The 14,684-nt window shown below is 40.9% G+C and overlaps 3 protein-coding genes across 3 annotated transcripts; all 3 read left to right on the top strand.

Moving 5' to 3' along the window:
- Positions 1 to 286: 286 nt before the first annotated feature.
- Positions 287 to 1,469, top strand: LOC122405193. Its single transcript, XM_043409738.1, has 2 exons — positions 287 to 634; positions 1,179 to 1,469. Exons 1-2 carry the CDS (start codon positions 287 to 289, stop codon positions 1,467 to 1,469), a joined length of 639 nt encoding a protein of 212 aa, XP_043265673.1.
- A 4,307-nt stretch (positions 1,470 to 5,776) lies between these two features.
- LOC122405189 lies at positions 5,777 to 6,787 on the top strand. Its single transcript, XM_043409735.1, has 3 exons — positions 5,777 to 5,856; positions 5,916 to 6,209; positions 6,511 to 6,787. Exons 1-3 carry the CDS (start codon positions 5,777 to 5,779, stop codon positions 6,785 to 6,787), a joined length of 651 nt encoding a protein of 216 aa, XP_043265670.1.
- Positions 6,788 to 7,957: 1,170 nt separating this feature from the next.
- Positions 7,958 to 14,494, top strand: LOC122394785 (alpha-tocopherol transfer protein-like). The gene is made up of 7 exons (XM_043391916.1): positions 7,958 to 8,090; positions 9,467 to 9,611; positions 9,787 to 9,946; positions 10,028 to 10,208; positions 10,620 to 10,805; positions 10,875 to 10,980; positions 14,098 to 14,494. The coding sequence occupies exons 2-7, from the start codon at positions 9,473 to 9,475 to the stop codon at positions 14,256 to 14,258; spliced, it is 933 nt and encodes a 310-aa protein (XP_043247851.1). The 5' UTR covers positions 7,958 to 8,090; positions 9,467 to 9,472; the 3' UTR covers positions 14,259 to 14,494.
- The last annotated feature ends 190 nt before the right edge of the window (positions 14,495 to 14,684 follow it).

Raw genomic sequence — 14,684 nt, 5'->3', positions numbered from 1 at the left:
CGAATTTTGTTCTTAAATATAAGCTTGCAATGCATTTACTTTGATATTTCAGGTTGATGGTACTGTCAACCGTCGTCAATATTGTTATCAGTTATCAGAGAGACATTATATAATTAAGACGTATACGTAATCTTGCGAGAAAACTAAAATTAGTTGGTAAAATGTCGATATATTAACATGTGATATGAAAGTTTCACGGGCCCATAAAAAGTTAAGCTTCGTTTTAGGACATCGTCGTAATATGGGAAAGTACAGTGTTCAGTGATCGCTAAATACATGTTGGAAGATGTATTCCTGTCCACCAATGCCTCCCGCGCCATGTCCGCCAGCGTGCAAACCGAAAAAGTCGACGAGAGATGTAAAATCGAAATACTATCGAGAGATCGGGACAGCCATGATCGGGAATCAGCTGATAATTCGCATGGAGAGGGACAAAAGTAAATCGAAGAAATCACGAGATTGGGACCCTCCGTGTGACTGTGACGTGGTGGAAATACAGAGACCCACGAGCAAGGAGGGCCCCAAAATACTGAAGGGCTCGGATAACAATCGAATCCTGTTCCGCGTAGAGTCAAAGTCTCGAATAGGCAAGAAGGACGACAGCGACTCCATGCCTCAGGCTATTTCTTACGAGGTAATTATTTAATTATATTTATCGATATCGAGTGTGACTCGACATCGATTTTTATCTCAGAAGCTCCTTCGTCAAGTCCCACTCGACATTTTTTCAAGTCCAAACCAAACAGATATCATACACTTGAAAATTACAAAATACAACAACAGTGTAAATAAAACACTTATTTTTAACAGGTAAATTTCAAATAAAACTCTTGAAAGCATTGGCAGCCGCTGGTAACAAAATTGAAATATAATTCGGAGTGCAAAGGGTTAAATCAACCCCTCTGTTTTTCATAAAATTCCATTATTTAACCCCTTGCACTCCGAATTATATTTCAATTTTGTTATTGGCAGCTCTTTTAAAAGCAACGCTTTTGAGTGTTTTATTTGAAATGTACATTAACTAGAATATAGGGCAATTTAAACGAACAGAGGGACAAATAAATTCAATTGAATACTGTTTTATCTCCACTGTTGTTGTATTTTGTAATTTTCAAGTGTACGATATCTATTTATCGACATAGGAGTGCAGAGGGTTAATATTTGTTTCGTTCGTCCAGGTTGGCCAGTGCAGAGGAGGCCCGAACACTAACGATCAATGCAGAACGTTCACGATCTACCCTGTGATGGATCGTCCAGGATCGCAGGAAGTGCACACGGATCGCGTAACCGACGGTGATCAAAATGTCTTTATGTTAAAAGTTAAAAAGAAACCAGCCAGCAGCGATCAGCCAAGGCGTAATATCGAGCTGGAGCTGAGAACTCCGAAGCCTCCGACGGAACCGGAAGTGCAAAAAACACGAGGAAGAGGACGTTTTGCAAGAAACACCGCGAAAGGGAACGTCGACTAAGCGCAACAAGAGATTATGCGTAGCAAATTGTAACTTTCAAACGATTATTAGGAAAAATCGTCTTAGAATAGCCTTATAGTGCATGTCATTGAGCTGTCATCGCTGCACGTTTTCGTTCGCTCAGAAAGCGTCGAAGTACGTAGAATTTTAAGCTCATGAATAATTATCAATACAAATGGAACTTTCGTATCTTTTACACGCATTTCTGTTTACTAAATATTATGAATGTTGAACTTGAAGCAGTTGATATTCGTTCGGAGAAGTTGAGCACGCCAGGTACTAGAAATCTTATCGGAAGAATGAAACGAAATGACTCACAGAACGCTATAAAATAGCGTTTAAAAAATACAATCAATGTCTTATGCAAGATAACACGTGTTATAAATAATTCGTTGGAAACAGTTACACAATGTAGCTTAGTTTGTTTTTTAAAAGCGATCGTTTCCAAGTATTTCAGATACTTCGATTTGATAGCGAATTTGTCACCAAGGCGATTGTAGCGGATTCTGCCTTACATAGACGCGTCTCTTCTATAAAAGGAATCTTTGGAACAAACTCTACAATAAGAAAGATTCGTCATCCAATGGCTACATTGCTAACGAACGTTTCAGCAGTGTCTAATGTTCCAAGAATTTAGATCAAATCGTGGCAACCGTGAAGGGCAATTTTCGAGTCACGATATAAATTAGAAAAGCAATAATTAACTTTTACAATGAATATTTTTTAATTTCATTTATCTGGTCTAAGAATGCTTGATTTAACTGTATATTTCATTGAATGTTATAAATGCAAGCGTTTAAGTTCTTTCGCGTACACGTTGGTCTTATTGGTCATCTGCTCGTTGGAATAGGAGTTTGCTAGTCACCGGGCAACGAAAGATCATCGTGGTTATGCTTGTGGAGTATTCATAGATCTTTGAACGAACCTCTGTCGACAGGATTTTTGAATGAAGTTCGCAAAGCGCGAACAGGTCACCGAAAGTGCACCAGCGTACTCTCGGGCCCATTCATCCCGAAGACCAGCGTAAAATTGCTTCGTTACAGAGGAACCGTCCTTTCCAGCGGCTGGAAACAGACCTGCCGGTTGCTCAATGAGCCACCGTAGAAACGACACGACGATTGATGACGCGACGCCTCCCGAGACACCCCATTCTCGCCTTTCAAAGCGTCCTCGTAATTGCCCTCAACTCCTTCCCTTACATTTCTAACGCTGTCTCATAATGATCTTAGTACATGCTGGACATCGGTGCCTGCCATTGAGAAATTTCGACTGGCACTCAGCGGGAGAACCGACGCGACGGTTCTCGTTGCGTTTCCACCTCGAACAAATACCACCCTTAACCCTTTTAGTGCCGAACGACGATATATCTACTGAATTTTTTCGATGAAATTAAAATATTTCAAATCGCATTAAAAAAATTATATTTAGTTACAGGGATCAATTACAATCATTTTTTATCATTACACATACCTCCGAATCCTACGCATATTCGAGAACAAAATTCGAGTAGGTACTGAACTTTTTAGATGAAATTAAAATATTTCAAATCACGCTAAAAAAATTATATTTAGTTACAGGGGGCAATTACAATCATTTTGTATCATTACACATACCCCCGAAATCCTACGCATTTTCAAGAAAAAAATTCAGTAAGTGGACAAATTTTTCGTCGAAATTAAAGAATTCCAAATCATAGTGAAAAAAATATTTTCGGTAACGGGGGTCAATTACAATCATTTTTGGTGAATAGACATACCCCCAAAATCCTATTCACTTTCGAGAAAAAAATTCGAGTAGGTACTGAACTTTTTCGATGAAATTAAAATATTTCAAATCGCACTAAAAAAATTATATTTAGTTACAGGGGTCAATTACAATTATTTTTTATCATTACACATACCCCCGAAATCCTAAGCATTTACGAGAAAAAAATTCCTTACCGAAAATCTAATTAGGTGCCTAAATTTTTCGACGAAAAAAAAAGAATTTCAAATTATTTTCAATTTAATATTTGGTAGATATATTTTCGAGACTACATGCTAAAAAACAAGGCAAAAAAAAAAAAGAAAAATTCGATTTTTTAGATCCCACAAGAAAGGTCCCTTAAGGACGCTAGAATAGCGAAGGATCCACTCGATCGCGTAATAGTCAAGGTTGTCAGGATTATTAAGGAGGAGGAGAAAAAGGAGCAGGGAAGAAAAGGCGGGCGACACGAAGCGTGGAGGGTTGATAATCGCGATTGTCGTGGGAGTTCATAAAGGTGTCGTTCGAGCTGTGTGGTCCGGCTGACAATGGCGGTGTGGCCAATAAATTAGGAAGCCACCAGAAAGGACATGCTCTCGATGTACGAAAAATAGCGTGACACGTATGATCGCGGCGCGACGGCTGCTGGAAGACGCTTTTCCCGACGCGGAGACGCTCGTAAAGAAAAGCCTGCGGTCGCCGTTTCAATGGAACGACAAGTGGCCGCGATATTATACGCGATGGACGAGTCTCTTCGAACAGAGAAAAGATCTTCGACGGAATGAAAGAGCTGGGCTATATTTCACGACCAGAAGGTTCGAGCTCACTGAATTTTCGCACGGTTCTGATACTTTTCGATCGTCCCTCGAATCGACTCGAAGCGATACTCGAAACGTGTTACTAAATTTTTATTTTAATCTAGGGGGAGCTCGTATTTGACACTAGATTGCCCGAGGAAGTCATTTCGACTGCTTTTTAATTTCAATTAGAAAAACAATTATGTATATGACACAATTTCTTAGAATTCTGTGACTTTTTGTATAAATGCGTTTATTAATAATTGTAGTTACATCCCCCCTCCTTCATTTCCGGTTTATATATGTGTGTTATACCTATATTGCCCAAAAGCAGTAATTTTGACCTAATTTTTCGACGGAAGAAAAAAAATTTCAAATCGTTTTGGAAAAATTATTGTCGGTTGCGGGGGTCAATTACGATCATTTTTGGTCATTACGCATACCCCCGAAATCCTGCGCATTTTCGAGAAAAAAATTCCATACGAGCGGAACTTTAAACGTTAATAACTTTTTAACGAAGCCTCCATCGATAAATCGGTATTCTTGATTTTCGTCTTATTTTGGTCTCTAGAATCGCCTATTAAAATTTTTCCCAGGGGTATACTAAGTTTCAGTCTTTCTAGTGTTAAATACGACTCCGAGTACAGAGTGTTCCCGAGTTGTTATATTTGCAAATTTGATCAACGTTTCCTATAAATCGAAGGGCTGGGGAATCGATCGGAGGAATTGGTAGGTTCGCGTCGATTAATAACGTTGATCGTCGACGGGGTAGGAATAAATAAGTCGGCGGTCGGTCAGGCGGCAGGTGGTGAGAACCAGGCGCGAGATCACCACCGAGGGTGGTCCCCCGGTACGGTGTTTTCATTGTGGCTTGGTTTTCATCGTGAATCGTAAGCGCAACCGACGGAACTCGGCGACACCGCGCGTAATATCATCATTATAACGCGTCACACAGATGCGCCGTACACATCGAGAACTCTCCTTTTTTCTCTATATTGCGGTTACGCACGGCTTTGTCCCGTATCGCCTCTAAAGAGCTGCCAGAAGGACCCCCGGTGAGGGAAAAGGTCTACGTCTCTGCGGGGTCGAACGATCCTACCTACCCCTGTCGACAGCTACGGTAATCTGTACACTCTTCCTGCTTACACCCCTCTATACTATCTATCTCGCCACTCCTGGAACCATTACCTGCCAGTTACGCGCACTCCTTCAACCGAAAATCGCCTTTTATTCAATTTATTTATCACGCGAAATTACTGTTAGGTTTTCCACTAAAAATCAAGTACAAAATTAATCGGATTTACTGGTCTCCTATGCTGAAGGAGAGAGATATTCCCTCGTAAGATTCGGTTTTCTGTTCATTCAAAGATGCGATAGGACCTCGCATAAACACAGAGGTTTTTTCTGTACGATTGCAGTTTAGTTCTGTTGTAAAACTCATATAGAAAGGATGTCTCTTCTAACCGTAATAGAAACAAAGTGTTTATAGAAAGGAAATCACATTACAAATAGAGATTGCACTTCTCAAGGAATTTAAAGAAACTCTACGCGAGTCGACGACCTCGAAGAGACGCAGTTAGCGTAATTTCGAATTTTATTTGATTAAAATAAATTTAAATGGATGGCAAACAGCAAGAAAACGTGTCAGAGTCGTTCGTCAGATATTTCACGAGCGAAGAGAGCGCCATTGCGCGCACCCGATCGCTTCCGTTGACGTTTAGAAATTTAGTTGCGTCAGTCGAAATCGTCGTAGGCGTCCTCGTTACCATGTTGGAACCACTGATAGTGCTGACAGTGTTGAATTGCTTCTTCATGTTCAGCTCAACGGTCACGACCTGCGCGTTATGGTAACCAAAATCTCGTCGTTTTGGTCGTTCTCTGCTTGAAGCTATCGACTGCTCGACAGGTGGCAATATCGTAGTCATCGGTGCTGCTTCAAGAAGGACCCGAGAGACGGTTCGTCCAGGTTGAAGAGCACCTATGCTTCGAAAGCCTCGAAGAAGCCTGGAAGCCCGAGGCAGAGCGAGGCTGGACGCGGCTCCCCGAAGCAAACCGAGAAACCGATCGTTCGTCGCAAATCGAACACGACGGTGAATCGCGAAACGAGGAACAGGAGGACGTCCAAGCTGAAGGCGAACTCTAATTCGAGGCACCCGACGAACATGATTGATTCGACCAGCGAGGAACGCGTCACCTCCATGTAAATGTTTCTTTATCTCGTTGGTAAACTGGCGAATGTTAACCCTTTGCACTTCGAATTGTATTTGAATTTTGTTACCAGCAGCTTCCAAACGCTTCCAAGTGTTTTATTTACGTCAACTAAAAAGTAGGGATTCAATGAAATATCTGTTTTACTTGCACCATTGCTGAATTTTGCAATTTTTAAGTGTACGATATCTCTTTGGTTTGGACTTGAAAAAGAGGGAGCTGCTGAGATAAAAATTGATGTCGAATCACACTCGATATAGGAGTGCAAAGGGTTAAAAGCAGGACTGTTGCAGGGAAACGATCGGAAAGTGGGATCCTATGGAGGAGAGGACGAGAATGTCGGAGGCGTCGCAGACCGCGAACGAGGGGAAATCAGCGGTGGTGATGGAGTACTCGACCGTGCAGAAAATCGTGCAAATTCTCGACGACGACACCGACATGGCCGCCACTAAGTTGGCCATGAGAGACTTTAATGCCAAACAGACCGTCGAGGGGAAGAAGCCCGACGCGAAAGTCGACGAACAAAACTCCGAGGCTGTGGTTATGCTTGCGCCGGTCTATCAGTCCTAATTCAACAGTTTCTTTTATAATCTATCGCGCTAGAATGGGTACATTCAGATGTTTCTATTTATTAAAATTTATTTTCTAAACTACGGTCCATCATTGCTGTTTATCTGAGTCATTTCTTTCGAAAATCAGCAGCGTCATTTTCTGGGAATGGTTTCTGATTGTTCTGACGCGTTTCGTTCGACGGTTAGATCGCCTTTGGCAATAAGTCGAGTGTTGACGGAGCTCAAATTACATTGAAAAATGCACGATATCTTTTTGGTCTTTCCCGATATTTTCAAACCGCAACAGTCGATGGAATCGACCCCTCTTGGACCACGAACGAGTCTTGGAAAACTAAGTTCAGAGTGAAATTTAAGCTTCTAGTTTATTGGGTGATGGAGTAATTTTTTGAAACTTTAACACGCCAAGATTCATCCAAACGCGCCGGAAGTTCGCGTTGAGCGCAGAGTAGACCGACGATGGTCGTAACATTTCCTCTGCTCGCCATGTTTATTTAATAACTCAGATATTCGTTAACACGTAACGAAATATGTAGCTGCAATTCGATAATCTCAAAAGTAAGATTCCAAAGTTCAAGCATTACGAGCATTGTCGATCTACTCTAAGTCTGATCGTTTTTACCAGCTGGAGAACAGAATGCACCAAAAATGCAGGCTATGCAAGCGGTGTTGCATGGAAGAAAACAACCCAGCATTTTGCAACATGTCCGAATCTCTTCATTTCGGTCCCCAGCTCGACGACGTTTCCGATAATTCTAAGAATTTAACAGGGACTTCCGGCGTGGAGCGCTGTCAACGAAACGTTGCAAACTTCCGTCGGGGAACGTATGATTTTCTACTCGCTACAGCGAGCAACGACTCAAAACACGTTTCGGAAATAACATGGTGAATATAATTTACAATATAATTAAAAGAAACGTCTCTCTCTTATTAGAGGACGCTTTGATTTTTAAACCCGGCGTCGATCGAAATAAAATCCGGTCACGTAGCGATACTAACGATACTGTTACGACAACCGTACGTGCATCCAAGGTTCCAACCATTTTTCCACCAACACCCATGGTGTTTCCGCGCGGTTTTTACGCGCGATGGTGGGGAACGCGATGTGCACCTGTTACAAAAGAAGAATCGCTCTGCTTCGAACGAATAGAAATGCCGATACTACGTACGGAGACGCGTGCAGTTCGATCTAGAGTCTCACACGCTTCGCACAGTTCTCACACACACTTTGTATCACACTTGTGACTCGTTTCTAAACTTTTGTGCTTCTCTTTCGTTCTCCAGACTCTACCAATTCACACTGGGTAAGTAAGTAAGACGTTTAAAAGTAACTTCTCGATTGCTTCTATTCTATTCTATTCTATTCTATGGATTTCTCTAATCAGAGATAAGTCGAGAAATGAATTTTCATTTCTTCTTTGTCGATGATTACGAAATCTTATGTTTATTTCTTATTCTTTTATGTTTATTTCTGTTAGGGTGTATACCGTGGATTCCAAGTTCTTTTCATTTCTTCTCTATCGATGATTACGAAGTCTTATGTTTATTTTTTTTAGGGTGTATACCGTGGATTGCAAGTTCTTTTCATTTCTTTTCTATCAATGATTACGAAGTCTTATGTTTATTTCTTATTTTTTTATGTTTATTTCTTTTAGGGTGTATACCGTGGATTGCAAGTTCTTTTCATTGAATTTCTATCGATGATTACAAAGTCTTATGTTTATTTCTCTTAGGGTGTATACCGTGGATTACAAGCTCTTTTCATTTCTTCTCTATCGATGATTACGAATCTTACGTTTATTTCTTATTTTTTTATGTTTATTTCTCTTAGGGTGTATACTATGGATTGCAAGTTCTTTTCATTTCTTCTCTATCGATGATTACGAGATCTTATGTTTATTCTGCACCAAAATATTAGTGTTCTGGAGTGTGTTGTCTTAAGGTGTATACTATTGATTGCAAGTTTTGAAAGCAGTGACGAAAGAGTCACGTTTACGAAACAATTAAATTTGCCAATTCGAAAGACACCAGTGATTTTCTCTTTCTTTATTGTTTACAATCCATCACACGGTTACTCCCGTGCATCGTAATCTCCTCGATCCTCGTGCCACTGTAATTTCCACTCACGTATGTCGCTCGATCGACCAATTTTCGATCCCCGTGCGTGTTTCGTGGGTCTCGAGACTAGCTTTCTACAAAAGTGAAGTCGACGAATGTCGATTGACTTACAAAACTCTCCCCCGTTAGCATTCAGAGATATTATGCAATGTTCCAATGACATAGAATTCCAATTGTAACGAAGTTAAAACGAAAGTTTCTATCTTTTTTCATAATATTACTAGATTTTTAGGAACTCGAAGAGAGATCCTCGAACCCCACGAAAATATGTCTTTGGCCCATTTTTTATTATCTTTTATCAACCCTTTGCACTTCGAATTATATTTGATCGCCCTAAAAGTTTTCACAATGCTCAAAGTCCCTCAAAGAAAGATCGAAACGTCCATCCGTAAAGAACGTTGCGTCGAAAGACGATGTGTGACGCCTGTCAATATTTAATCTATCGCTTGATAATGTTCCGGGAAGTTCGAGACTCTCGGAACTTTCGCAACTTGTAACGAGAGTTCCAAGGTTCGACGAGCTAGAGAGACTTCTCGAGTGAAAAACAAATTTGTTCTTACAGTTCGCGATGACGCTGTTACCGCCGACAATCGAGCAACAGAAACGCATCGACGAGGAAGTTCCCTCTGACCCGGAAATGAGGAAACGCGACGTCGCTGCTATACGCGACTGGCTATCCAAACAGCCTCATCTCCCTAATCACATGGGTCTGTGCACTAATTACACTTTAAATTTAACATTTTACAACCTCCTCCAATTTACTTTAGCAATGATTAAGATAAAGGTGCCAGTAATTGATCGAGCAGTCGTTCCAAGTCTCGGATTTTCGATCGCGTCTTCGCGAGATTCGAACGATAATTTTAGTAATTCTACGGTTTTCAGATGACGCGAGACTGGAGAAGTTCCTGTTCGGGTGCAAGAACAGCATCGAGAGATGTAAATTAATTTTGGAACGATATTTCAGCGTTCGTACAGCCGTGCCAGAATTTTTCTCTATGCGAGACCCATTTTTACGGGACATCCAACAGTGTTGCGAGGCGATGTAATTAATATTCTTCTATTTTCTATAAATTTAACTAAGCTTTCACGCTGATTTTCTAACGTTTACTCTATCAACCTTCAGTCAGTATTTTGTTCTACCATCTTTGACGGAAGATGGACACAGAGTGACCGTCTTACGCTTACGAAGCCTCTCGATAGATGAATTTTCCATTCAAACGATTTCTAAACGAATCCTCATGGTCCTGGACGCCCGTTTAATGGAGGAACGTTGCCTATCGAACATTATGGTCATCGATCTCGAGGTATCTAAGCAATAGATACGTAATATACAGGTTTACTAGACTCTTTGCAAACAAGCATCGTCGTAACGCGATTTTTTATATCTCTTTGTTATCTCTGGTGTAAGATATTTTAGATATTTTCCCTTTAATATCTTAATACAATGGTTTGCACGGAAAGCTGACTCGAACGTAACTAAATTATTATTAACGAACGATTAACTAATAAAATGAACAACTTCTAAATGAATACTTCACGCGAACACACATAGTCGGCAATGCCTTTGATCGAAACTCTCGCATAATGTAACTGCACTCATTACAAACCTAAAGGTTGCTTACACTAGTGATATAATATTTCTTTTATATTTCGAACTAACGATATAGCGTATTGGAAGCTTCGATTTATGTGTTTTGAATCTGTTTTGCGTTCAGGGATTCAGCGTGATGCATTTCACAAGATGCAGCCCAACGCACACCATCGTTCGAAAATCGATGATGGCGGTGCAAGACAGCATGCCGTTACGACTCCACAGAGTTCACTTCCTGCACGCGCCAGCATTCATTGAGAGCATCCTCAACATATTCTACCCCCTTCTCAAGGCCAAACTCGTGCAAAAAGTGAGCAATCCTATACAACATAACGAGTAGCAACTCTGTACTATATTACATTTTCTTTCTTTCTTTCAGTTTCGCGTGCATACTGGTGGCGGAGAGGAATTGCATCCCTACATGGACAAGGATATATTGCCAAAGGAATGGGGAGGTCTAGCAGGCACCTTCGACGAGTTAAATGGTGAGTTACGTTAAGGAATGTGCATACAAAGTGTGTGCAGGACTAATAAGGGTGCAAATGGCGGAGGAAATCAGAAAAATGGCGAGATCTGGAGGAAAGCTACCCTTGTTGCCTCAGTAGTGACCTCTAGCGTAATTTAGCGCTTACTATAGTTCCTGGTGAACCCCCGATGCTAATATAATTGGGGAGTTCTTATCGTAGACGAGGTATACGAGCAGACCTTGCAACTTATGGACTTTCGCGGACTTTCTGACTGCCATACCGACCTGAAAATTCGGAGATTTTAGCGCCCTTTTCTCATAGATGGTGGTCAGTTGAGAAACTATTCACTGAATTAATAATAAGGGCTGATAGCTGTAGTGTGTGCATAAATGCATGTGAGTTGACTATGCAGGGGTTGAAATTCATTTCTGAATCTGTCGGTAATGTTGCGAATGACACGAAAATGGTAATGGGGGTTCAAGATCCCATAAAAATGGGTCGAAAAATACATTGAGCGAAAGATCTACTCTTATACCCCGTCTATGACAATAGTCTAGAATCTTTGATGAATCAATGAGAATTGAAACTAATCTAGCGAAGAAGCTCTATATTTATGATGACCTATGCAAGGGGGTCGCAGCCAATTTGCTAATATTATTTAGATTTCAATTAATAATTGCATGGCCCAGCTAGGAGCGATACGATTATTGATTAAACGATAAATAATATTACCCAGGTCTCACCACGTGGAGGTTGCTGCGAGTGGAGACCCGAAGGGAGATAGATGGAATCAAAGTTCCATCGATCTCCCTTTTACATTCTTACAAGCTAGATTACCAAACTAGAGAGATAGAAGGATGCAATGTTCCTTCGATCTTCTAGTTTGGTTGTACCAAGTAATTGTTTCGTTTGAAAAGGGATGAAGCTATATCGTGGGATACGTGACGCGACGCGACGCGATACGACGCGATGTCGATCAGCAGTGATCGACGCAAGGGACGAGATACGCGACACGCGAACCGAGTACCTGGTCAAAAGATTCAGCTCCGTTGCCTCTTGGCAAGTCCAATCGAAGGGGAAGAGCATCGACGCACCCGACACAGAGGTTCCCCATTTCTCCCACGCATCCTGTTGGGAGCCAGATGGACCCAACTCGAGATGACTGACTGAGAGAGGGAGCGTGTGTCGGGGCTACCGTAGACAGGAACAGTCCCTGATCCCCTCTACGGCCGAAGTACGCTTTCCCTTGGATCGTCTCGCCAGAGGACGGCAACTGACCCTTCGGATCAGCTAAACGGCCGATCACTTGCTTTCTACATCAAAGCAGTGGTGACCGGAACGAGAAACGAGAGAACGGGTGAACGGGAAGCTAGTTGGTAAAGAATTACTTGGCACATACGCAGACGCATACATAGGAGTCGTCGAGGCTTATATCTAATTTTACCAAGCAATTATTGTTTAAAAAGGGGTGAAGCTAAATTATTGGATACGCGACGCGACGCGATGGTGATCGAAGCAAGAAACGAGAGAACGAGTGAACGGGAAGCTAAGTTAATAATTGCTTGGTATCGCGGCCTTAAAAATAAATTTAACCTGGAGATAAAAGTCCCACGATGCCCCACGATGATAGAGGCCTGTAAGTAATCTGAAACAAACTAAAGAGGGTGGCATTTGCGATTAGTTAAACAATTAAATATAATGAATTGGTAAACACGAAGCTGTGAAATAAAATAAATGGACCCAGAGAAACCAGTGACGTGAAATAGACATGGACAAGAGCACGATATATACAATAAGCAACATTTAAGACAAGAATCCAAACAAATGAGAACGAGGAGAAACGATAGATCGAAGCCCAGCAGACATTCGAATGTCGAAAAAGAAGTGAGAAATTGGAGATTGAGATATCACTCACCACTGTGTGGATAGTGGTCAGTGAAACAGATTTGTGCATGCAATATAGAATGTGCATCGAACAAACCAAACAAGGAAGGAACAAGTATTGAGATATGGAAGGAGACCAAAGAAGTAAAAGCAAAATGAAACCCCATATTGAAGCCCAACAGACCTTCGAAGGTCGAAAAAGAAATTAGAAAGAGGAGAGGCGGAACTCGCTCGCTACTGATCACTAATGGTCAGTATTGGTCAACAAAGTTGACCAGTGCTCGACCAGTGGTCAGTAGTGGCGAGTAAAGGTGGAGCGCAGAACCACGGAGGTTCCGTCACGTCCGCCAGCCCAGAGAGAGAATGAGAGAGAGTGAGTCACCGGCAGCTAGCCGCAGGCAGAAGAACTAACGGGGTGGGGATGACCGTCCTTGGCGAGTTCACCAATCAATTAACGGTTAACCGTGCCTTTGACCGAAAAATAAATATTCTATGCAAAATGGTATTAAAACAATTATTTATGCAACCCACGCTATCGAGCATTATTTTAACTATTGCCTGATGTTAATTAATAATTATCGCAAACAATAGGTATGGAAATATGGACAAATTCGAGGAGACTGAAAGTTTCTTTGAATTTCTGTCGAGAACCAAGGTCGTACATCATGTATTCATTTCTCCGACCTTCTGTCCTCTGTACGATACTTTCTTTTGTATAACTTTCCATCCTTCATTTCTTATCAGTAAATTAAAGAGGATTCTAACAAAGATACGTAAACAGCGTCACTGAAATCATTCCAAGCTACCGTTTTTTTTTTTGATGCTATGCTAAATACACACGAGGTATATAAATAGACCTGTCACCTTGTGGATTTTGATGATACAATCGATCTGACTGGCATATGGAGTTATTTTCGAAATAAATAAGGATTTTCGGTGTAGTTGTCAATGAGGTACATCCTTACGTATTTTAATAATCTTGAAATCTTTAAATAATCTTAATGGATTGGTTACTCCTATGAAATTAATCGATCGATGTTCAATTCTAGTCTGCACAGCTTTCATTCTGTTTAAAAAAATACTAAAATTTAATTCTCTGTCTCACTTCCACTTGTGTTTATTTCTAAATCTGTTGGTAACGTTGCGAGTGACACGAAAATGGTTAAAGGTCTGCTCGTATACCTCGTCTGTGGTTCTTACGTATTCATAATTTATTATTGTACTTTTGTCAGCGAAGAATATTATTTTCAGACGCATGGAGGAAGAAGATCGAAAAGAACAGAGACTGGTATCTACGGGAAGAAAAAGTCAGCCGTACGAACGAAAGCGCCAGACAGCCAGAATCTAAATCCAGGCTTCTGAAGGAGCTGGACGGGTTGCAGGGTTCGTTCAGAAAACTGAACATCGACTAGTAAAAATAATGTCTTTCGATCGGAAAAATAATTTTTTCTACCACGAATTCTATTTTATTTTTTTTATCAAATATATATTATAAGTTACCGTCTCGATGTAATCCGTTTTATTTGAATCAATGCTCCGTGAAATGGCTCCTGTGATAATAGTTGCGACGTTCTCCGAACGATGGCGCCACGGATAGTTTCCACCCGGCGGGCAACTTGCATCAATTTCAAATCGAAATCGCATCGATTCTGCATCCAATGTTTAATTCGTCCATCAATAAGTTTCAAGACTCTATCCTCTTCGTTACAATAAATAATCTGTAATTCAATTATTCAACATAAAACGAAAAAGCTTGTACTCTGTTAAGTTTGAATAAATCGTAATTGGAATAATATAAAATGTTGATTTAACCCGTCGCTTTTTTAACATTGTTGCGA

This window comes from Colletes gigas, unplaced genomic scaffold, assembly GCF_013123115.1.
Source record: "Colletes gigas isolate AHSC1104 unplaced genomic scaffold, ASM1312311v1 Colletes_gigas_Sc00004, whole genome shotgun sequence".
Lineage (NCBI taxonomy): Eukaryota > Metazoa > Arthropoda > Insecta > Hymenoptera > Colletidae > Colletes > Colletes gigas.
Note: the sequence above shows the minus strand (reverse complement) of the source record. Positions and strands in the feature narration are given on the sequence as shown.

What these genes read in the sequence shown, in the direction of transcription:
- LOC122405193 (XM_043409738.1), top strand. Translation starts at nt 287, where the DNA reads ATGTATTCCTGTCCACCAATGCCTCCCGCGCCATGTCCGCCAGCGTGC. An exon ending in CTCAGGCTATTTCTTACGAG is followed by an intron (nt 635 to 1,178) that starts GTAATTATTTAA and finishes TCGTTCGTCCAG; the next exon opens with GTTGGCCAGTGCAGAGGAGG.
- LOC122405189 (XM_043409735.1), top strand. Translation starts at nt 5,777, where the DNA reads ATGTTGGAACCACTGATAGTGCTGACAGTGTTGAATTGCTTCTTCATG. An exon ending in GTCACGACCTGCGCGTTATG is followed by an intron (nt 5,857 to 5,915) that starts GTAACCAAAATC and finishes ACTGCTCGACAG; the next exon opens with GTGGCAATATCGTAGTCATC. An exon ending in GAGGAACGCGTCACCTCCAT is followed by an intron (nt 6,210 to 6,510) that starts GTAAATGTTTCT and finishes GGACTGTTGCAG; the next exon opens with GGAAACGATCGGAAAGTGGG.
- LOC122394785 (XM_043391916.1), top strand. Translation starts at nt 9,473, where the DNA reads ATGACGCTGTTACCGCCGACAATCGAGCAACAGAAACGCATCGACGAG. An exon ending in TTATGGTCATCGATCTCGAG is followed by an intron (nt 10,209 to 10,619) that starts GTATCTAAGCAA and finishes TTTTGCGTTCAG; the next exon opens with GGATTCAGCGTGATGCATTT. An exon ending in AGGCCAAACTCGTGCAAAAA is followed by an intron (nt 10,806 to 10,874) that starts GTGAGCAATCCT and finishes TCTTTCTTTCAG; the next exon opens with TTTCGCGTGCATACTGGTGG.